Below are 23,019 nucleotides of genomic sequence, written 5' to 3' on the forward strand. Positions count from 1 at the left end.
GCACATTGCTGGCCTGAGACCCCCGCGGGCGCTGTGGAGGTTCTGAGTCCCTGGCATGTGTGATGCCCGTGGCATGGTCTTGCTCCCCAAACACGTGGGTCCCCTCGGTCTGGGGGGGCTGGGGGCACTTGGGGACCATGCAAGAACACAGCTGAGGATACACCCAGGGCCAGGGGCAAGCAGAGGCCAGATCTGGGGGTGGGCAGGACATGGTCCCCATGGCCCCAGCCCCCAGTCTTTGCTTCATCACCCTCACCAGCTCCTTCCAGGGTAGCACTGCCTGGAGTTGGCAGGTGTCCCTGTGCCCTGCGTGCCCATTCCCATACTGCCCACCTCTCCCTCCCAACCCTACATACTTCTTCATATGCCCATATGGAGTCGGCTGGCGTTATGGAATGTTAAGAAGTATGTATTTTTGGGCTGGGACCCCCACGCCAGGACCCTTCCCCACGCCAGCGCCGGCCCAGGAGGTTCATCTGGAGAGACGGTGTGTCCCTGGGGCTGGTAAAAAGGAACCAGATCAACTTGCAACTGGATTTGGTCCCCTTCAACCAGCTGCAGCGGCACATGCACTACAGCACCTGCTGCGCCCACCCTGGCCCTGAGGAGCTGGCCAGGAGGGGCTGGCTGCATCTTGCCCCAGGAGGGCTCGGGGAGAGGAGGTGGGCAGGGAGCAGGGGAAGGGGCTTTGCACAATGGGGCTTTGGCCATTTTTTGAGGCTGCCTGGTGGAGGGGAAGCTGCTAGAGGGGCTGCACCCCCGCCGACATCCACTACCCAGCCCACCTCATGAGCCCACAGAGCTTCACTGGTCCTGAACCGTTAGGAAATGCCCCATAAAGCGTCAGCTTTATGCTCCTCCCCAACCTGCATCCCCACAAAGGGGTCAGAGGGGTCCCTGCAGGAAGCAGCCCCGGGGTCCAACCCCAGGGATGGGTGAGCCACCGTGCCACTGTGCCCTGCTGCCTCCTGCGCTGGCAGCGCCAGGCACGCCAAGGGTAAACACAGGGATGGGGCATGAATTTGGGGAAAACGAAACTCAGCAGAGAGATTTCTCAGAAATTTGCTGTCATGACGTCAGCCGAGGTCCCTCCTACCAGCAGCAGGCTTGTTGCAGCAACACTGGACAACACAGGTTGGTGGCACGGGGTGCTGGGGCTCTGCGGTGGGTTATTGGGGGCAGCACCCCTTTTCGGGGTGGGAAACACACACACATGATGAAAGTGGGGTGCTGGTCTCTCTCTACTGGGCTGGCAGAGCAGCAGGGGAGCTCTGGGCTGGGAAGAAATGTGGGGTCTGGGGGTGTCTTTGCTTTTGTGGGGTGGCATGGGGCTCTTGGGGGGCAGGAGAGGGGTGGGAGAGGGTGGCTGCGGGTGCCTGGGCAGGACAGCAAGGCCCCCATTCACCCCTCACCCCTTCCTAGGAAGAAAATCTTGTTCTTGCTCCCTGAAGGACGACACTCAGACCAGACCCAGCTCCAGTGGTTGACCCCCAAGGCCAGACCACCATGCGTAAGCTCATGGGGCCAGAGCTCCCGCAGTGGGGCACCGGGGGGGGGAGACGATGGGGGACGACACGGGACACTGGTCCTGGGGTGTGCAGCAAACCTGCCTCTGCTTTGGAGCAAAGGCATGGGGCTGGGGGATCGGGGCACTCATGGGACAGGGCAAGGACTCCCTTCTCCAGCATTTGGAAGGTGTGAGCTGCTGTCCCAGCAGCATGAGGGGCTGGGGTGCTCCCAGGAAGGGGCACGAGCTGCTCCAGCGGGCTGGAGGGGGGGGGGGGGGGGGGGGGGGGCTGGGAGTGCAGGCAGGGGATGAAGGACCCCCCACCCCTTGCAGGCAGCAGCTCGCCTTCACTTTCAGCCCAGCTGACTGCCCACCCCCCGTGTCTCCTTCCTTACAGATTTCATCGGCTCTGCCGTCGGGGTGACCGTAGGGATCGGTAAGGCGCTGGCAGGCACTGGGGGACCACACCATGCACAAGTAAAGCGCTTGCAGGTGGGGCTTCGTGCTGCTGCTCACTCTGCATGCACAGACCCCCTCTCTGGGGGTGCTGCCCCCCCTCCCCAGGGTGCTGCCCCTTGGCCTGTCCCAGCAAACCAATCCGCCACAGCCCATTGATATCCCATGTATGGGAGAGGATGGGGCGGTGGGTTTTGGCCCTGGGACCCTGCACCCCTCTGCTCTGCTCTGAGCTGGAGCTCTGCCTCCACAAACCTCCCATCTCAGGGCCGGGGGAGACGCAGGTGACTGAGGGGAGACCTGGGGCTGAGGGGTTTGCAGCCCTGGGGACACACGTCTGCGCCTGCGGAGGCCTCACCGCGGCTCCTCTCCGGCACAGGACTCTCTGCAGTGGTAGTGCCAGCAGGCCTGACTCTTCTGGGCTTCACCAAAGCAGGAATTGCAGCCGGATCCTTGGCTGCCAAGATGATGTCGGCGGCCGCCGTGTCCAACGGAGGGGCAGTGGCCCCTGGGAGCTTGGTGGCCATCGCGCAGTCGCTTGGTGAGTGCTGCCAGCGCGGTGCTGCGGGGTGCCCATGGTGTCACTGTGGTGCACCCCGTGTTTTGGCCTCCCCAGGTAGCACCGGTAGTGCCTGGGGTGGCCATGGGAGTGGGGACCCCCCGGGATCCCACCCGCTCTGGGGTGCTTGGTGTGGCTGTGTGGGCCTGGCTGAAGGGACACCTGATGGCAGCAGCAGGGTGACAGTCAGGGTGCTCCTCCTTGGGGGAGGGGGGAATATTCCCCCAGGAAATGGGGTGCAGTGGGGGCCTCATGCCGGGGCTGGGACTGGGCTGGGGGCTTGGGGCTGATGTCTCTTCTCCTCCTCAGGGGCAGCAGGAGTCCCCACCGCTGTGAAGGCAACCCTGGCTGCCATCGGGGCCGCCATCGGGGCTGCCGTGATGTGACTCCCCTGGCCCCCTGCGACCCTCACCCATGTTTGCCATCACCCCCACACTGGACCCTCTGCATCTCTCCCATGCTCCATCACCCCCTCCCGCCCCACCCCGCTGTATCTGAAACCCCAAATAAAGAAGACGCCCCAACGCCGACCTTTGCCTCCTCCGCGGGTCGGGATGCGCCGAGCGGGAGCGGCCCCGGGGCGGGAACGGGGCGGGTCGGCGGGGCGGGCGGTACCGTAGGCGGTAAAACGGGCAGGGCGGGCGGTACAGCGGGCAGAGCGGGGGATACAGCGGGCAGGTACAGCGGGCAGAGCGGGGGGTACAGCGGGCAGGGCGGGAGGGCGGGTAGGCGGGGGACACCCCGGCGTACACCCCTTCTTCCCTCTCATCCCGGCCCGGGAGCAGCGGGGGCCGCTCCCCATCCTTGGCCTCTTCCCCGGGGGACGGGGTGGGGTCTGCAGGGGCCGGGGGCAGATGAACTGTGCGGGGGGGTTGAGGTGGCTTCTGGAAGCTGCCTTGCCCGAGAGCAGCTTTCCTTCCTTCCTTCCTGCCCGCCAGTCTTCTTCCTCCCCAGAGATGGATAAAAGTCTCAAAGGAGCAGCCGTCGGAGCTGCCGCTGGAGCAGGTGAGGATCCAGAGGTGAGTAAAGATCTCAAAGGAGCAGCCGTCGGAGATGCCGCTGGAGCAGGTGAGGGTCCAAAGATGAGTAATGGTCTCAAAGGAGCACTCATCGGAGCTGCCGTCGGAGTAGGTGAGGATCCAGCGTTGGGTCAGCAGCACTGGGGTCACTGGGGACCTGACCGGGCTGGGGGGCTGCGAGTACCAGGGAGACTTTGGGTGCAGCTACGAGGGAGGGGGCAGCACTGGCCTGGAAATCCAGCTGCACCCGCTGCTGCAGCCCTGTGCGCTTCCGCTCTGGAAACGGGCTGGGAGCATTGTGCTGGTTCAGCCTGGAGAAGAGAGGGAGGCGGCCTCAGAGCCCCTCCCAGTCGAGGGGCTCCAGGAAAGCTGGAAAAGGGCTGGTGGCTGGGAGAGGTGTGGGTCACAGAGACCATGCTGACGCTGGGGAATCTTGCCCTCAGGAATGGTGCTCACCGCGCCCCTGTGCCTCTCTGCGCTGGGGTTTGGTGCAGCTGGCATCACCGCTGGGTCCATAGCTGCCAAAATGATGTCAGCAGCTGCCATAGCCAACGGTGGAGGAGTGGCTGCCGGCAGCATGGTGGCTGTGCTGCAATCTGCTGGTGAGTGGGGAGGGCAGCGGGCTGAGCTGTGCTGGGTTCACCCCTGGGGGGTTGCGTGGGGTTATATGCTCAGCTTGCTGCAGATCCCAACTGGCCCTGGGGTCCAAACACACCACTGGTCTGATTCACAGCTGTGGGGAAGGGATTAACCCACGATGTGGTAGGAGGATTTTGGGGTAAGGCATCAAGGCTGAGGACGTTGTGCTGGTTGTCGGCTCCTTTGGCAAGAACAATGCCTGCGCTTGGCAGCGCTGGCCAGAGCCAGAAAGGGGCTGGCTGTGCTCCAGGAGCACAACCTGCTCCTAGACCATCTCCCCAGCACGGTCTGAAAAGGTACTGGGCTGTCTTTGCCCAGGAGAAAAGTCCTTGGCTATCTCTGCCTGGTGCTCAGTCCCTCAGCAGGCAGCATTGATGCTCCCAGAGCATCATTCTTCTTTCTATCATCGCAGGAGCTGCAGGTATCTCTGGTACCACTTCTGTTTTGGTGCCATCTGCAACATCTTTGATTGGTAAAGTGATTGGTGATGCAACTGGTAAAAAGAAAGCTGACAACAACAATGGCGATCCCAACAAGCACAACTCCAATGGTGATCCCAACAAGCACAACTCCAATGGTGATCCCAACAAGCACAACTCCAATGGCGATCCCAACAAGCACAACACCAGTGGTGAGCCCAACAAGCACAACTCCAGTGGTGAGCCCAACAAGCACGACTTCAATGGTGATCCCAACAAGCACAACTCCAGTGGTGATCCCAACAAGCACGACTTCAATGGCGATCCCAATGACGATGATGATGGTGATCCCAGTGAAGCCTTGGCAGCATTGGCAGACCCTGGGAATCTCGATCTGACCATCCCCCAGTGACTTGGCCATCCTCTTAAGAGCTGTGGATCTGCTTAAGCAATGAGTGTGCTGAAACCAATAAAAGTGGCTTACAGATTCAGTTGTCATGGTGGTTGGTGTGCGGTCGGGGCCATGGTACCCATTGAGTGCCTCGGGGTTTGCAGTAGCCCAGGAACAGACTCAGGCTGGCAGTTTCCCCCCCAAAAAGCTGAGGCAAGGCTGGAGGGATGTTTGCTGTAGACTGTTTAATTCACATTGTGTGTGGTGATGGATGACAAACCGGACTGACACGCTGCTTGTTTTCCATCTGCATCCAGAGCACGGGTGAGCAAGGCTCTCACTGGCAATCAGCTGGGTTTCAGTTACTCTACCCTCTTTAACTAATTACCTAAAATAACTTCATTAAGCAACAGCATTAGTCAACAGTTGGACACGGTATTTCCTCACCCTCCTGCAGCTCACGTGTCATTATTCTAAATCATGGGTCTGATTTTCTCTGTCTCCTGAACAGCAGCAATCTCAGTGCAAACCCAGCTCGCCTCAAACGGTGGCAGGACAGTGTCAGGACAGTGTCAGCTGTGTAATAATAAAAATAATAATAATAATTTAAGCCTCCATGAAAACAAATCGTGTCCTTTGCACCCCAGACACTCATCTGATGCATCCATGATGCCAGCTGGTGAGTGTGGCTGCACCAAGGCACACATAACAGTGCCTGCTCGTTCTCCAGGCTGCTGGGACCATTTAATCAGCACTTGGGTCATTCTTTTTGCTCCCAATTGCCTGTTATCAGTTTTCTCAGTGGCCTCTTTAAACCCAAAGGTTGCAGAGGCACTTGCCTGGCCACAGGTAGAGAGTTCAAACTAAACATAAACCAGCTGTGCGAGGGGTGAGGCGATGCTCGGTCCCGAGGATGCTCCTGCCCGCTGATGGCATCGGGCACCACTCGAGCAGCCACTGGTTCTCTTGCATTTGGTTCAGGGTGCATGTAGCAACCTTGGCTGATGATTGAGCTAATCACAGCCCATCCCAGAGGCTTCTTGGAGGAGCAGAGCTCAGTGGGAGCTGCTGTACAGCCAGGTAGGAAAGACTGAGTCTTGCTGCGAAGATATCAAGCCACTATTTTAATGCTGGCATAATTGCCACCCCTTCCCCCCTTCCCCCCCAAATCTGTGAGATTCTGCTTTTTAACTTAAGAGTTCAACTTCATACAGGAAATGAGGATGTACTCTTTTATTAAGGTTAAAGTTTTTTAATCACTTTTCCAGAATACAGATACGATTCAAACAAAAACTATTTTTGGGGTCTCAGTAATTCACTTATTAATACCATACATTGAAGTCTATAAATTCTCATATAAGAAAAAGTCTTTTTAATATAGGTTATGATGCACTGGTGACCTATTTAAATCTCTTGAAGTAACACTTTGCAGTTATATAGCACCTTTCATCACAGGGGCTGCAAAGCATCCTAGGGAATTTAGCCTCATAATGCCCAAACGAGGTAGGAAAGGCTGGCCAATTTACAGGTGGGTACAACCGAGGTACAGATTGGCAAAGGGTCGAAACATGAGGCTTCATCCATACAACAGCAGGGACGTGACGTGTACGCTGGATCCCGGGCTATACAACGAGACAGTGGCACCCACACCCTTCTCCTCGAGGAGCAAGCCTGGCTCCCAGCAGGTCAAAAAGGCCTTTTTCAAATCCTTCTGGCTCTTTAGAAATATGTAGATGGGAGAATAACAAGTCCACAGCCCCTAGACCTCAGCCCCTGGGTATGCTCTTTGTTGGTGTATCTAATAGTTGACTACGCACCACAGAGTTAACCAAGCCAGAGCTCCCGTGGCCCTTGCAGCCTGTAGCTGTAGGTCAACGCTGGGAAGCTGGGCTGGGATCATTAATTACAGTTGTGCACTTGGGCCACACTTTGAACTTTGGTGTTTGAGGTTTTACCCTGGCTGTTTAATTGTAATAAACCTTCCTCTTTCTCTCTGAGCAGCTGATAATCTAAGGTATGTCAGGTTTTGTTTATCAAAACAGGCAGCTCCCCTGACAACCCATGAGCTTGGTGAAAGTTTCAGTCCAATGGAAATCTAAGTTCTGTGGCTAGAAGAATCCAAGATGCCTGAGCTCCTTCAAGCCTTTACAACTCTCAAAACCACTCCACAACCTTGCCATGCTCCCCAGGCCAGAGGAAGCACCGGGGTCATCAACTGAGCCCTAACAACCTCTGTGGCAGCAGCATCTGGAGATGACAACAGGAGAGCAAAAAGCTGCTGCAGGCTTCACAGTTTGCGCTTTTAAATTCAGGTTCCATTTTTGCCCCACCTATGAACCCTTCTCACCTTCACTAATCTTTCCTAATAGCATCCAACTGAGATGCTTTGACTATAAAATGATGAAACCTGGACACTTTCACATTCCTATTAGTTTCTTGCTGTCTACGATCGCCCGCCTGCTCAGGCCCAGCACTGCTCTGCCACCCCTCACTCCGTTATTGCTTCCTCTTTCTGGCATGTCCAAAATAGTTTCTTCATAAAGCAGAGCACAAAGGTTACAGATGCTTTTGTGGAACAGGGAAGTGGGAGAGAGACAGAAGATAGAAATGCAAAATCTTACAGCTCAGCCAAGTGCTATGGGATGAAGCTGGGGAATCTGGTCACGCCAGTGGTCAGACCAAGTGAGTCACCTCCCCTCTTATGTCAAGAAATTCCCCTTTAACAAAAGGCCTGGAGTGAACTTCTCAACAGATGCAACATCTTGCAAAACCACTCTGCCCCTCTTTCCAAACAACCACGTCTGCCCGGGGAAGATGTAAAAGCAGCGTCAGTCCTACCTGCCCCACAGATCTGCTGCTGTGCTGGGAAAGGTTTTCCTCTCGAGAAGCTGACCACAGTAAGAGAAGAAAAGAGATCAGGGCAGGGACCAGCCTTGCCATTCCATCTGCTGAGGACAAGGAGACGACAAGCAGTGGGTTACGCCTGCCCTCAGTGAGCAAAGCCTGGGTTTCTGACCGGCAACGAGGAGGCAGAACATGCTCCCATCCAGCTTCGCTGCTTCTCAAGCTCCTCTTAGACTCTCTCCTCAGCAGTGACCCATGGCTTGGACAGATTTTTGGTGTTGTGGGGGGAAACCTGTACTGCTGGTGGGAGCAAAGCTCCAGCCTGGACAGTGAATCTGGTGCTGGTGGGTTGAGAGGATCATGTAAGAATTTTATACACCAGTAGTTGTTCTCTTTTGGTTTTAAGGCAACAGTGAGGCTACTGCTCAAGGGACTGAGAAGTGACTGAGATTGTTATCAAAACCCAAAGGCTTTATTATTGCATGTTCAGTCCCTGCTGTGACCCTGGCACTAGAATGGCACTGGCATTGTGGAGGGACACCCTGGGGAACGCCAACTGAGTGACTTGGCTGCTGTTTCACATCAAGTCTCTGAGGAGCCATCACCTGCCTGGAGGCTACTGCCAGAGGTTTCTTGTTCAGCAGGTAGCAGAAGAATTTGTAAGATAATTTAACTTCTTTCTGCACCCAGTTCTGTGGCACTCAACGTGTCCCCAGGTTCCTTCTTTAGTCACCCGAAGCCGGGCCGAGAGCAGCAGGTTTGCACTGAGCATCTCTGGCCCTGAGAGCAGCCAGGAACCCGCCGGCACCGCGGGGTAAGAGCCACGCTCCAGAAGCATTTCAAACACAGATCTCTGCTAAATCCAAAGCCAGAACCTGAACACACTCAGTGAGGAGGAACACGACACGCTTCAGCCCCCTCAACCCGGTCTGCACCGCTACACCACCATCCCTGCACACTGGGGATGAAGAGGTTAAACCGCGAGTGCACAGCAGTGGGAAGGCACAGAGACAGAACCCCTGCTAACAGGAAGTATCATCTTCTATTTTTCTCTCTCAGACTCATCTCTGCCACTTCTCTGTCTCCACTAAGACTACAGAGTGATTTTTTCTCTCCTTAAAAGACTAATTCAAGCAGTAAACATTGTGGCACAGTGAGCAGATGATTCAGTTATAATCAACCAACATCATCTAACTGTTCAGAACTTGAATCCCGTTTGTGTAAGTGATACATAAATTGTAGTCCTTCAAGGTCCATCAGTGTGAACTCCACCTGGGCTGATAAGAAACATCCTTGAGAGGCAAAGGTAGCCTGGCCACATCTCAGATGAAGCACATCATTGCCAAAGAGCCTCTGGAAATGGAAACTAAAACTACTTGTTCTGTTAATTAGCTCATCCAAACACACCCCACCAACCACTTCTGGAGACATTAGGTAAAAGGAGTGAGCACAATGTTTAACAAGTTTGCTTTCAGCCAGTCAAGCTCAGAGGAATTCAACTCTCCTTGCTGGGAGAATACAAAAGGCAAATAATCTTTCATTCCAAGTACCTGGAAAAAACTAATGTGGGTGAAAGTGTTCACAGACAAGAAAGACCAAAGGTCTTCAGAGAAAGACAAATGAGTGTGTTACTCGTAAGAAGCAAATACACTATTAATTCTATGTAAATATTTCTGTTAATGTTTAGTAAGGGGAAACTCCAATGTGGCATTACTGTTCAGACAATCCCCACCCAGGGAAAGCCTGCCCTCCCAACAGCCTGGCCTCACCTTTGCCCTTCCTATTGCCTAGGAAAGGCAGCCTGCTGCAGCCAGGGGAGCTGCCCTCTTCCCAGGGATGCCCAGGAGATGTGGGGATTCCCCAATCCCTCCCCTTTCCTACTGACATGCAGGTTCTGGGCAGGCCTGTGTGCAAGAGACACGGCTCAGACTTCTTTAATGCCCTACACACCTGCACACTAACCCTTCTCAAATGATTTTCCTTCCCCTGAAAGGTTCTAGGCCACCATCCCAATGCAAAACACCGTGCCTGCTATTTCACTGTTTTAATAGAACTATGGGGAGGGACAGGGTGGTGTTCACAGAACATGGAATTACCCGACAGGAGCATCACTGAGCCCCCAAGAGCCCGGGCAGGGAACGTACTACAGCCAAAACCTCTCCCACAGGAGTGCAAGGCCAGGACACGGAGGAAGCAGTTGTCTTCGATCAGAAATGACAGACACAGATGGGCTTTGATCAGACAGAATCAGGGGCAGGTTTACTTTTCACATAGTTTTCTGTATTAAAAAATACATCAGTGAAATCTGTTACAGGCAGGGACAGGACTACCGAGTACACAACGTCAATAGACTACTTTCTGATTTTATTTTTTGTTAAATTACTTTTGTTACTGCTAAAAAAATAATTAAAAAACAAAAAACCCAAACAAAACCAAACCAAACCAAAACAAAACAAAAAAAGGAAATATAATTCAAGGCTGTTGATTTTTCATCTCTTGAAATTTTAGTGACAAGATCAAATATCAGACCCCTGTTACAGAAGATGGATAACTGACCAGCGCTGGATAGAAACCATACAGTTCTCTTCTTCAAAAATAGTTTGGGTTTCCAATGAATTTGTGACCACTGGTCATCAGAAACACACATCTATAGCTTAAGAAAATGGAGATACAGACAGTATCTGATAATGTCCTGTCCTCTAAACACAATGTGGGAGCTTTTTCTCTTCAAAAAGACACAGTAACAGCCAAGCCTTAAAAAAATCTCCTCCAATTTCCAACACTAGACTAAATCTCTTTGGGTAGGGTGGGAAAAAAACACACATGGTTATTTTCTACCACAGTTCTGTTGTCAGAAGTAATACTGCATCCTTTGCACACCACTGCACGCGCTGCAAAGGTGGAAAGAGAAAGAGTGCACGTTATTCTTTCATTTGAAATGACAGGGCCCTCCAGATTTGCCTTATAAACCAACCAAAAAACCATAGGAGTGGGGAAAGAGGAGAAAGGAAAGCTGCCTTAAGGGAAAACAGATTTCCGCGCACCACAGTATTTGCTAGATTATATGGACAGACTGCAGAGCTACTGGGCTAGGGAAGGGATTCTCTGCACATACCCCAGGACAGTCACTCTCCTGTACATATCCCAGAAAGGTTCATCCTGTAACATGATCGCTCTGAAGTTTGACCTACAGCAGCACCTCTTCCAACGCTGAAGACCGGACAGAACTAGAGCTGGTTTTAGCCTGGCCCGAGAGCTAGATTCTGGCATGGTGTGACTGGTTACCAGCAGCCAGACTGCTGTCCGTTCAGATAGCTTCCCTGGCAGACACGCCAGCGGCTTCCACCTTCCTAATGTTTGATCCCAGTTTCAGAGAGAGAAATTAGAAAAGCATACGTGTAGGTGTATCTAACGGAAGGTGTCTGTCCATCCAAACACCACCACCTCCTCTCCTGTCCTCGTGAAGAGCTCTAGGATCTCCACGTGCTCTTTGGCAGCAAGGACTGCCAGCCCCCTAAGGCTGAGAAGTCACGTGAGCCACAGTCTAGCTCTCCATGCCCAACATTGGTGTGGTAGGTTTTACACAACCGTTCTCCTTAAAAAGATCTCACGCCTTTTTCTTTACAATCCTGACCAGGTCAAGGATTTCTGCACCACTCCAATGGGTTAGTTCATCTTGAGTTTGTTCAGAGGATTTATCGGTGCCACAGGACGTTGTTCCTCACAGCTTGCACAGCTTGCTTCCTTCCAGTTCCAGTTTGTACATCCACTGTGGTTCAAAATACACCTGTAGGTGACGTTATCTTGGCTTGTTTGATACACATTTTCCAAAGGCTGGACGTATTCACAGTTTGGTGCTTCTGGTGTGTACTCAACGGAAAATACCCCACTTCAGTTAGTCTGACAACTCGATATCAGAGTCCTCTGATTTGACTTTGGCAAGTTCTTCATGTACCTCCCTCACCATAAGAATACGTGTTAACATGATGTCCAAGGTTCCCGGGTCTATTGGCAATGTGGAATACCACATGGGGCTATTGGGGACACAGGAGCGCTCGGGTTGAAGGTAAAACACATCACTTCTCTGCTTCACACTTTCAGAACTGTCAAGGTAAAGAAAGGGAGAGCACGTTACCAGGAGGCAGCATTAACAGTCCTACTTGCAAAAACGTTCAGGAGAAACAGCAAATGAAAGTTACCCTGAGATGACATCACAGAGATGTAACACATCACAGTGTAACTCAAACCTTTTTGTTAGTGCCTTGGTTTGCCCCCTTCAACTTAGGGAACAGTTAAGTCCTTTCCAGGTCACTTAGCATTATAGAGAAACAAGTAATATTGTGCCAAAGGAAATCAGAGCCACTTCTTTATAGGTTTGGTTCTTCAACCGCAGTACCATCCAATTAATGGTACTAGCACCATGATATGACTGATGGATCCATTTGACATTCAATCTTTGAATTAAACTGGTTCTAGTACTTGAGAATTGAAGGGAATGTTCAAGGGCTAGCAAAACAAAGTCCTAGCTTGCCTGCTCATGGTGCAGAATGGTAAGCCCCTCTGCTTGAACATCTGTCCCTCTGACTCTGAGCAAGGTTCCCTCCTGCCTGCCTTTGGAATATTCACATTAAAACAGCAAAGACTGCTGCTTGCACCACTGCAGGGGCTCAGCTATGATATATGATGAGGAGCATGACAATATTTTCCCAGCCCAAGGACAACTAAAAGCTTCTAATGATATGCAAGTGAAGACAAGGAAGGGAAGGAGACAGAGTCAGGCCAGCTGCTAGGCACGCCTTTGCCTAAGTAATGGGATTTACTTGTAGTAAGCTCAGTAGGTGCGTTTTTGAGGGTGATTTGTTTGAGTTTTAGCTGACACTAATGAGATGCTGTTTCATTTTGCATGTGTATTTTCTTTGAGAAGAGAAGAACATCATATTCCACCTGCTCAATGATCTAGCCAAAGTTTATACAGAAACAGGAGAGACAAAATGATTTATATCTGTGTCCTTGCTCTGTAAGTCTCCTTTAACTCCTAAACAAAAGTTAACCTCACAATTCAGCAGGCAAAAGCTAGCTGCAGTTTTACCTAATTCACACTTGTGCCACCCTCTTTCCCAAGGAAGGTGGTATCAGGTTGTTAGTTATAAGCTTCTCCAAAGGAGCCTGTATGGGAATGGAAGGCGATGACAACACCCCAGTCACTGTAGTAATGCCCTCTGTTTACATTTACACCCTGTGGATGTGTAAACAGGCATTTAAAGAACACACCTCTCTCCACAACTACTCTTGACTCCACACCAGTAACAAATACTACCTATCTGCATGGTTCCATCCACACTGATGGACAGGGAAGGGTAGGGAGGAGACCACAGCACAAGCACAGAAGTTCTGAGGGGGATCCTTGCCCAAATGCCTGTTCTAGCCTCCATACAGAAACTAAATCAAATTCTGTCACTTACCATTTTGATAAGTAAAACTCATACAGCCGGACTGGACAGCGCAGGGGGTTGTCTGTATTTTCAGCCATTTCCACTGCTGTTGGAATCTCCTCTTCCTCACTGCGTTTCCTTTTGCCTACAGATAATTTCTCTGGACACACAAAGATGGCATTGGAGAAGCTGAGTGAAAACCAGTGCTTTCAAGAACACACCCCAGTCACTGAGCCCAGCACCAGTCTGATGGGACTCTGTCACACAGCAACTCGCTTCTTGAGTCACATGCAATCTACTGGTTTAATCTGCTGGATGGGCAAAAGGTTGGGTACACTACAGGCTGTGTACAGCCCATTCCTCTTCTAGAAAATCAGTAAGAGCTAGTATCTAGCAGAAAAATATGGAGGATAAAAGCAGAATTCATATCAGGCATTCAAACTACTAACTGAAGGAGCCAAGAGAATCATAGACTGGTCTGGGTTGGAAGGGACCCCAAGGATCACAGAGCTCTAACCCCCTGCCACAGGCAGGGACACCAACCTCCAGGCCTGGAGCTATACAAGGTTGCCCAGGGCCCCATCCAACCTGGCCTTGAACACCCCCAGGGATGGGGCACCCACCCCCTCTCTGGGCAGCCTGTTCCAGCCCCTCACCACTCTCTCTGTAAAAAAACTTCCCTCTAATATCTAATTTAAATCTTCCCTCCTTTACCTTTAATCCATCCCCCTTGTCCTGCCATTATCTACCCTTTTAAAAAGCTGATTCCCCTCCTGTTTCTCTGCTCCCTTCAGGGACTGGAAGGCTGCAGTGAGGTCCCTCCACATCCTTCTCTTCTCCAGGCTGAACCAGCCCAGCTCCCTCAGCCGCTCCTCAGAGGATTTGCCCTCCAGCCCCTTCACCAGCCTGGTTGCCTTGAGAAAGCATTCTCTTACCTGATTCTACCTCTTGCTTTTGAAAAGGTGGGAAAAACCGTAAATATGTTGTCTTAGTATTGTACTTCAGAGTCCGGGTGCGTCTCATAACATGGGCAAAGGATAGTTTCAGGTGCTCACTGACATTCTTTAGTTGGAAGTATTTGGTGTTGAAGAACAGAAGTGTGTTCAATAAAACAATAGGGGAATATGCACCCAGCTGTTTACATTCCCACAAGTGTTCCTCTTCAATCCTTGAGAACATATAACCTAGAAACAACAGGCAAAGAAAACAACCACAGGGTTATTTATACAGTTTTAGGGCTGTCACCATAGCTGGTTACAAATGAACAGCTTTTAGGCTGTGTCTAATCTAGCAGATTCTTCAGAATTTTCCCATCAATGAGCAGGGTGGGAAGACAGACAGGAGTCAAATTAAGTAGGTGAATTTTGCCAGAGATGCATATAAGTCCTCTTTCAGCTAACCTTCTGTATTAATGACCTGCATAGCAAAGCAAATTCAAACCTAGCCTAAGCAATTGCAATGCCAATAAAACCAAGAGCACTGTATGCACAGACATAGGGAGCATGGAGAACCAAGCTGTGGAACAGCATCATCTTCCAATACCTGAAGACTGGAGAGAAGGACATAAAGGAAGATTGCAGACACCCTCAGGATCTCACTAAGTTCTAATTTCATTGTATTAAACCACAGTCACCCAACTGCAAAAATGTGTCCTTCCTAGGACATGGAGCCTGAGTTTAAATTGTAGCAACTTTATAAACAAATAGTCCACTGCTGATGATTGTAAATTGGTTGGGAAAAGGAGGTATGGAGGCTTCAAGAGATTTGTTGTGAAAGGAAACTTCACTCTTTGCAGCAGCCTATAACTAATTCAATTATTGCATAGAATCTGAGGCTGGTTTGAGCAGGAAGGGCCCTCAGAGCCCACCAGTGCCACCCCTGCCATGGCAGGGACATCCCCCAACCAGCCCAGGGTGCCCCAAGCCCCATCCAACTCAGCCTTGAACCCTGCCAGGGATCCAGGGGCAGCCCCAGCTTCTCTGGGCACCCTGTGCCAGGGCCTCCCCCCTCCCTGGGAAGGATTTCTGCCTCCCAGCCCCTCCCCAGCTGCCCTCCCGCAGCTGAAGGCCGTTCCCCTGGGCCTGGCCTGTCCTGCCCTCAGCACCAGCCCCTCTCCAGCTCTCCTGGAGCCCTGTGAGGGATGGGAAGGGGTTCAGAGCTCTCCCCAGAAGCAGCCTTCTCTTCTCTGGGCTGAGCCAGCCCAGCTCTCCCAGCCTGGCTCCAGAGCAGAGGGGCTCCAGCCCTCAGATTGTCTCTGTGGCTCTTTGGGACTTACTCCAACAGTTCCATGTCCTCCTTATCCTGGGGACCCCTGAGCTGGACGCAGCACTGCAGGGGGTTCTCCCCAGAGTAGATCAGAGGGGCAGAATCCCCCCTCAGCCCTGCTGGTCTCACTGCTGGGGATGCAGCCCAGGACATGGGTGGCTTTCTGGGCTGTCAGCATTCAGCTCATGGTGAGCTGCTCATCCACTAACACCTCCAAGTCCCTCTCCTCAAGGCTGCCCTCCATCCATTCTCTGCCCAGCCTGGAGCTGTACTTGGGATTGCCCTGACCCTCATGCAGGACCTCACACTTGGCCTTGCTGAACTTGGTGAGGTTTGCACGGGCCCACCTCCTTCTGTATTAAATAAAAAGTTCATTCTCTACATGAAAAACCAGCTGTGGATCCACGCAGAGAAGATTCCAATGATCTGCTAATGTGATCCTCAGATTTATCAGGACAAATAGGGAAACACCAGTGCAGCTGTACATGATATTTGCAGCAACTCATCTGCTACACTGTATGCATTCTGGCTACCTGAATCCCAAAATATTATCTCAAACTCGATAGAAGAACTAGCATGCTGACTACAGGAACAGGAATCCCTTCAAAGGAGTTGAGAGATTGATCAGAGGCAAAGGTTTGAGTGTAATCCATAACTAGTAGAGACAGACATAAAATCCATGGTGCTAGTCTACTGCAAACAATTACACGGTGGAGAAAGAGAAGACTAATGTGAATGCCTCAGCTGACATTCTTCTTCATGGCATTGAGAAAAGACTAATTTATAATAAGGCTTTGTCATGCAGCTACACAAAACAAAATAATTGTCCTACCATTTGGAAGAATTGTAGGTTCCCAGATTTTCAAAAGTTTTGTAAGTTCAATCATAAACCTGGAATAGGGCTCGGTAAAAATGTTATCTATTCTACCATTCTCAAACAGGTACTACAAGAGAAAAAAAAAAGGAAGACATACAGTTTGTGATTATATAACATTGCAGAGAAGATACAGGACATCAGATTCTTTTCCATTTTTATGTCCCAGTGTCTCATGGTTCAAAACACTCTGTTGAACTCTTCAAGTAAGACAGCAAATGGAATTTTCTGTGGGGACTGGGAGCTCCACAGTGTGAAATGAGAGACTTAGGCATTTTCTGAAAAATCCTCCTCCTCTAAGTGTTAAATGTTCTTGAAAAAAGTCTACTTAAAAAAAAAAGATTTACTGAGTACCCTTGTACTGAAGAGAACTTCATGTGCTGACACCTCCTGACAACAGGTATAGGGCCAGCACGAGGCAGCTGAAATACTTCAACTGACAAGATCTCTGTAAAAGCCCCATAAATTCTTGTGAAACAGCAACTAAAAAAAGTTGTCCACAAGTCAGGAATATGTATTGATAAATAAGTCAAAACTGGAACACAGAAAAAATGCTGATACTCCCAGACCTCATCAATGGCACTTCAAATTTTACCTCTTTCTACATTTTTTTTTTCTAAGCACAGCCAGGGAAAAAAAAAAATTAAGATAATGCCATGCCTAGTGCAATAAGTTTTACCTTAGAAGTAGCTTTTGATTCCTTACCTCCAAATGACTGTTTATGGAAAGGAACAAACTGGCTATTCTAAAGAAAAGCCCCTAACAGAGGTATACTGAACACTGAGTTCAAGCAGAAGTTCATATTATGCTAGATTTGTCCTGCAACTGTTTCAAGGCAGGTAGCAAGGATTTATTATGTTACTCTTAGCATTCATTAATTACAATGCCACTGTATTTTTTTCTGTAAATACTATCAATGCCAAAGGTATCTGACTAGCCACTGAGAGAGCTCAGTCTTTGCTGGGTAGCCTCTTCCCTGGAAGCTTGTATATCAGAAGAGAAGTGTGCAATTATTTTAAATCTAAAACATTCCACCCCAAAGTAAATATTTCTGAGGAGACTCAGGTTTCTGCAAATCTTTCCTGTGCATGAAAAGAGTACCAAAGGTACCAAACCCAAAGACATGTGTCTAGGTAGAAACACCAAGCCCTCCACACCACGTTCCTCCCAACAGAAGCAGCTCATTCACTCTAATCATAAAAAGGTCCAGACAAATTAAGTCACATGCAGGATTAAGGCAGAGTAAGAATAAAACACAAGAAAGAGTCATTCTTGCCTCCTCTACAAAACCCAAGCAGCTCCATGGGATATAAAACATAAATAACCTCAGCAATACCCTGATTCTCTGAGTTACCTGCTGAATTCCAAGGCACAAGTATAAGATGCTGTCAGGATCATATTTCTCTCCATTTGGTCTCCGCACCTCTTGAATAAACTGGCACAAGCCAAAACTCAGCTCAGCAAAAGTGCATGAGAGAATGTCCTCCTTGAGCTTCACAGGACGAACTGTGGTGAAGAAAATTATTGGAAGAATTAAGTTAATTCATCAGATGAAATCTTTGCAAGCTCCTAATTATTTCATGTAGGCAGAACTATTAAATCTTTTCTCTCATAGGTGAAGTAGCCTGTGTGACCAAAGTTGTGAACTGTTTCCTATCTGCTGGCTAAGAGTTAAAGGAGGATTTGGCCAGTAAAACATAAACCACAAGCATTGCCACCCAGTACAAACACTATAACTGAGTAACAGGGCTGCCGGTGTGGAAAGCTGAGACATTTAAAGTTTGGGGATTCTACTGAACCCAAAGATGTTGCATGGCAATGGATGCATGTACTCAGGGCTGGTTGATAAATAGGTTTCACCTCCATAGCTGGACCCAGGGGAGTCCTGAGCAAGAGGCAGATCCAGAGTATTTCCTAACAGTTCTGGACATGAGTTGAGAGCAGCATATTTGACCCCTCAAAGGGAGAAGGAATGACAAGTTTCAGGGGCCACGTGTGGGATTCAGAAAGGAAAGATGAGAATCAATCGATTGGAGGATCTGCAACAAAACTACCAGGCTTGGCTGCTCCCCACCCTCCAAACCAAGTGACTCCTTGGGACTAAGGAGGAACTTTTCTGGGAGGGGTAGGGGACAGAGTTTCCTGGAACTGACATAGTGTTTGCTTTCTTAGTCACAAGAAGCAAGCGTAGTAACTCACGTGATTACCCTTCTGGGAGAAAACCCAACAGCTGTTAAAGTAATGTCAACAAAAATGCCAAATAAGAGGAAAAAACCAAAAAAGCAGATTTTGTTTGAAGCAGAATTTTTTCCTTTAGGATCTTTCTTATACAAAGCCTGCCATATTTAGTTTTGTACATTGCAGATGTACTTAATCTTTCCCCACCATCCCCAAGAAGCTGGATTATATCCTTAAATTCTTTGCTTGACTCTGAAAATCTGTGCACAAAGCTCTCAGTGCAAGCATGTAAGACAGTTTGAGATGAGGGAAAGGGGGAGTCAGACACTGCCAAATCCCAGGATTGCTCTGTATTTGTAAAATAAATAAAATCCATTAGAGAAGCAAACAGAAGTGATGTTTATATTGTCATTATTATCTATCACCTAGTGAGACACAGGGAACAATTCATGCCTTTTAGTTTCAGGCAGGGTGCAGCACAGAACAGGGAGACTTTTGGAATGTTTTCCAGCTGTGAAGCCTAGAAATAAGGTGTTATGATTTTAATGTGGCAGCACACCATTTTTTTTACAGCAAACAGTTTGTCAGCAAACAGTTATGCTGAGAAACAAACACTGTGAACACATTAGCTGCAGGCGGAAGAGATGGGGCCAAGTTGGTGTTGTCAACTTAGAATTATGGCCTGATAATAGCTCAGTAAAGGCTCTGCTGTTGCATAAAGCCTCTCTTCTACAAATGAAGAATTACTATAGGCAAATGAACAGAAAATGGAGGTTAAAAACCTAACATTTCTAATGACAAAAAGATATCTGGTATTTAGACCCTGTTTCAACAGGTAACGGATCAATTAAGAATGTGATCACTATAATTTTTAAATACACAAAAAGACCTAAGACAGCATCCCTTAAAATCTCTTCACTCAGAGACATTTTAAAACTCAGTAGTACTGAATGCCAGTTTTCATTTGAACAACATATCACACCAAGTGCTCTTCAACGATTCCTGTTTTCACTGAGAGAGAAAAAAGTTACCTGAAAACTTCAGGTCCCCTTGTTCCTCCTGTGCATTTTTCCATTGGACCCAGTTTTTCCAGGCGTTTACCCCGTACATATACTTTAGGGTCATCCCAGAAACAGAGCACCCAGGGTAGGAGCCCTGCATCAGATTTCGGGGCTCTACAGAAACTACAGACTTCTTCCGTCCCTACAGGCAAACAAACAAATCAAAGCCAAATCACTATCTAAGGAGCGCTTCATCTGGGGATGCTTAGCTCCAGCTCACAATAAAAGGCCATTTTGATGACATAACAACAAAGTCCTGCTCTCATGACAGAATCTGAGCAGATATACATTTTTTTTTCATGTAAAAATTCCCTATATTTTTAATACAGGGACAAACATTAACCACATTTTACAGACAAGGTGTGATAAAATAATTCTAACCGTGATAAACAGGCACAGAAATATATTCCTCTCTGGCTACACAAGAAAAAATTGATTCTTTCCTGTAGATTATGACACCACTTAAGACATCTCTTCTGGAGTTTTTTTTCAAAAAGATGCATTTAAAAACTGTTCTGCACTAAAAAGAACATTTAATCTACCTAGTTGCAGAGTAGGAGGAAAGAAAAGCTTATCTCATAGAGCAGAACAGGAAAAAATATACAGTGTAGTTAAACTGACTTCTCTTTTTCACCCTGGAGCAGTTTTCTTTTACTTCTGAGAATAAGCATGCATATAATGTTATTACTTCAAATGCAGGGAGCTTGTTCCAGAAGCACTTTCTTTCTTACCCGTCTCTTTGGCTGTGGGAAGCCATCTCTATGTCTCCGTCTTGCTCGTGAACGTGAATGCAAACCCAGTCCTTTACTGAGAGGGTCAAATGAGTCTGAAGTCAAATCAACACCATTAAGAGTTTAATTATATGATTTAAGAGCCCAGGTAGAAGTGTCACTTAGATACTATGGCATCTATTACAGTCTTCCTTTGACTAATTAGACAATCTATGTACCTTCTGTACAAATAAATGCTCAGAAGAGCTAAAAAGCCCCCCCAAACAGTGGGTGTACTTGTTCAGGCAATCTTATATTCTCCTGCACAACTCACATGGATTATATTATACTATAATTACATAGTATATTAATTTATATATAATAAATATAATTGACAGAATATAATTATATAATTATTATTATTACACAGAAATGATTAAATTCCAAGGAGTCAAGCAAGACTCTCTGCTACTCCTGCAGAATGCTGTCTTTAAAGAACATGGTAATATTTTTGAAATGTTTCTTTTCAGTAGAGCTGATACATTACTAGAGCTTTAAATATCCAGTTTTACTAAAGGAAAATACATCCCCTTCATAAGCAGACTGTAGGCACAATGCTTATTCAGAAAATTGTGTGCACTTTTTATACAGAGCCCATTTTCCTTCGTGTCATACAGACCTGATGGAAAATCTGCCTCCAGGTCCTGTTCCACATTGCCTTTGGGGAACTGCTTCAGCTCTGGTTCTGGTTCTGGCAGGGCATTTGATCGTAAGGCATAGTGATTTAACTCATCCTCCCAGCTGTGTGGAGTGGACACAGCTTCAGATTCTAGATCTCCACTGTAAGTGCTACCTTGGTCTGTAATGAGAGTGAGGAGATAACACCATGTGCTGTAAGAAAGACAAAAAAGAGGAGCCTGCAAGAAAACCTACAGCAGGATCAAAGTTCATGTGCAAGGAAATCCAACTGACCTTTCTCAAATATCTTGGGATCCAGGAAAAGTTCATGCTCAGATGTTTGAGATCCTTTAGAAAAAAGAAGGAAATCTGTTTCTATAAATGACTGACAACTTGTATACCAAAGTATTTTGAACGTCAACAAACTAAGTATTTGGTCTTAACACTAACACACACGATCCATCACCTCCTTAGCTAGGGTTCTAACAGCTTTCTGCCATGGTTGTGCCATTATGGGAGAAGCAGAAATGCACAATTAACCCTTGCTTGCTTTTCTACATGTTTCCATCCCTCCCTGTTTGTTGAGTCATCTGTAGACAAATATGATACTTCGTTTATTTCCTCTCAGCCCATCCCAGTTTCATTACAGGGGATGATCACCATGCAACAGATTCTAACCAGCAGCACTATCCAAAAATACACCATAAAAAGCCTGATAGGAACATGTCCTTGTGAAGCAGCTGCTCTGTCTTCCTAACACTGCCTTCTCCCAGTGCATGATGTGCTACCTGCAGATTACTACCTCTAGCAATCTTCAGTATCAACAAAAGTCAAATCAACACCTAGGATCAGGGACAGGGTATGTAAACACATTTAAACCACTGCCAGTGCTCAGTATCTAACAGGTTGTGGTGTAACCAGCAGCCAAAACAGAAACTATGGAGGAAGAGCAAATTAATCTTAAATGAAAACACGTTTTCAAAACAAAGAACAGAATGTTGCACAGAGACAAAATCATCTCCAAATATACAATTCAGGTGAATTCCCACAAGGCCTCCTCATTTTAAAAGAATAAGTCATCAAACTTGTTAAAACATGACATAAGCATTATAGCCCTGGCTAGGCTGGCACTTCACCTGCAAGAACAGTTTCACTGTGGAAAATAAATGTTGGTAAGACAAGAGGAGCATTTACCACACCACACATATTTGGGAAGCAGCCAACACAGGCCCCACATCTATTTATCCACCCATTTTCCATGATGTGGGGACCTCCACCTCAGTGCATTTAGTTTCCTTTCTAAAACATCACATACCACCATGAGAGTGTGTTTTTTCTTTCTCCTCATCTTCTGCAATCATTTCTGCCATCTGAAGAAGATCAGCTTCAAATGGATTTGTGGGAATTTTTTCCTTGATATCCTGAATAGTTTCAATGACCTTGTCAGCATTATCCAGGGTGGTTGGGAAGAGCATGGGAACTGGTACCTATGGAACACGTGGAAAGTGTTAAAGCTTGTTTGGGGGTGAAAGGAAAGAGCAAATACACAGGGGAGATTCCTCTCATTTAATCTTACACATCTTTTAAGACTACTATAATTTAATTTTAGAAGTAATTCCAGACTGGACTGCTTGTTTTATTTCTGCAATAACCCTACAAATTGGTGGGTTTGTGGGATGATGTTTAACTAAATGTGATACACTATGGAAAGAAATGGCTTCAAGACTCCAAACAGCACTTGCATGACTAGTTAAAAAAACCCAACCCTATTCAAAAACAAGACTGTAAACCAGTTCTCTTGTGAACTGAAGTAGAACTTACAGGTATTGGCATCCCAAGTGGAACCGGTGTGTACTGAGTGTAGAGGTGAAGGGGTACTGGCACAAACACTGGTACAGGAACAGGTACCACAATGATCTGCGGTTGAACTACTTCTTCTTCTGTTGTATCAAAAGCAGAACAAAACAGAAATTGTTTAACCATATGA

The 23,019-nt window shown here is 48.1% G+C and overlaps 3 protein-coding genes across 4 annotated transcripts in view; 2 read left to right on the forward strand and 1 right to left on the reverse strand.

Moving 5' to 3' along the window:
* Positions 1 to 1,106: 1,106 nt before the first annotated feature.
* LOC311200204 (interferon alpha-inducible protein 27-like protein 2A) lies at positions 1,107 to 3,052 on the forward strand. 2 transcript variants are annotated; one of them, XM_084274392.1, is made up of 5 exons: positions 1,107 to 1,134; positions 1,423 to 1,510; positions 1,905 to 1,943; positions 2,343 to 2,504; positions 2,832 to 3,052. In XM_084274392.1, exons 2-5 carry the CDS (start codon positions 1,507 to 1,509, stop codon positions 2,906 to 2,908), a joined length of 282 nt encoding a protein of 93 aa, XP_084130518.1. In that variant the 5' UTR covers positions 1,107 to 1,134; positions 1,423 to 1,506; the 3' UTR covers positions 2,909 to 3,052. The 2 variants fall into 2 exon arrangements, with proteins under 2 accessions (XP_084130518.1, XP_084130519.1); XM_084274393.1 differs by lacking the exon at positions 1,107 to 1,134 and adding an exon at positions 1,146 to 1,164.
* Positions 3,053 to 3,188: 136 nt separating this feature from the next.
* On the forward strand, positions 3,189 to 5,078 carry LOC311200242 (uncharacterized protein). Its single transcript, XM_084274441.1, has 4 exons — positions 3,189 to 3,200; positions 3,477 to 3,653; positions 3,985 to 4,143; positions 4,593 to 5,078. The coding sequence occupies exons 2-4, from the start codon at positions 3,479 to 3,481 to the stop codon at positions 5,009 to 5,011; spliced, it is 753 nt and encodes a 250-aa protein (XP_084130567.1). The 5' UTR covers positions 3,189 to 3,200; positions 3,477 to 3,478; the 3' UTR covers positions 5,012 to 5,078.
* A 6,163-nt stretch (positions 5,079 to 11,241) lies between these two features.
* The window catches only part of ZMYM4 (zinc finger MYM-type containing 4), a gene marked incomplete at its 5' end in the record, with an annotated part of 42,452 nt that continues 30,674 nt past the window's right edge, over positions 11,242 to 23,019 (reverse strand). Inside the window, 11 exons of the mRNA XM_084274431.1 lie at positions 11,242 to 11,937; positions 13,297 to 13,426; positions 14,202 to 14,450; positions 16,364 to 16,475; positions 17,760 to 17,911; positions 19,615 to 19,786; positions 20,376 to 20,470; positions 21,034 to 21,213; positions 21,327 to 21,380; positions 22,348 to 22,519; positions 22,854 to 22,972. Of these exons, the coding sequence (XP_084130557.1) occupies positions 11,730 to 11,937; positions 13,297 to 13,426; positions 14,202 to 14,450; positions 16,364 to 16,475; positions 17,760 to 17,911; positions 19,615 to 19,786; positions 20,376 to 20,470; positions 21,034 to 21,213; positions 21,327 to 21,380; positions 22,348 to 22,519; positions 22,854 to 22,972 (1,643 nt within the window). The 3' untranslated portion in view covers positions 11,242 to 11,729. The remainder of the gene's footprint in view (positions 11,938 to 13,296; positions 13,427 to 14,201; positions 14,451 to 16,363; positions 16,476 to 17,759; positions 17,912 to 19,614; positions 19,787 to 20,375; positions 20,471 to 21,033; positions 21,214 to 21,326; positions 21,381 to 22,347; positions 22,520 to 22,853; positions 22,973 to 23,019) is intronic.

Source organism: Gallinula chloropus (genome assembly GCF_964237585.1).
Source record: "Gallinula chloropus genome assembly, chromosome: 22".
NCBI classification, from domain to species: domain Eukaryota; kingdom Metazoa; phylum Chordata; class Aves; order Gruiformes; family Rallidae; genus Gallinula; species Gallinula chloropus.

What these genes read in the sequence shown, in the direction of transcription:
- LOC311200204 (XM_084274392.1), top strand. An exon ending in CGGGGTGACCGTAGGGATCG is followed by an intron (nt 1,944 to 2,342) that starts GTAAGGCGCTGG and finishes TCTCCGGCACAG; the next exon opens with GACTCTCTGCAGTGGTAGTG. An exon ending in GGCCATCGCGCAGTCGCTTG is followed by an intron (nt 2,505 to 2,831) that starts GTGAGTGCTGCC and finishes TCTCCTCCTCAG; the next exon opens with GGGCAGCAGGAGTCCCCACC.
- LOC311200242 (XM_084274441.1), top strand. Translation starts at nt 3,479, where the DNA reads ATGGATAAAAGTCTCAAAGGAGCAGCCGTCGGAGCTGCCGCTGGAGCA. An exon ending in CGGAGCTGCCGTCGGAGTAG is followed by an intron (nt 3,654 to 3,984) that starts GTGAGGATCCAG and finishes TCTTGCCCTCAG; the next exon opens with GAATGGTGCTCACCGCGCCC. An exon ending in GGCTGTGCTGCAATCTGCTG is followed by an intron (nt 4,144 to 4,592) that starts GTGAGTGGGGAG and finishes CTATCATCGCAG; the next exon opens with GAGCTGCAGGTATCTCTGGT.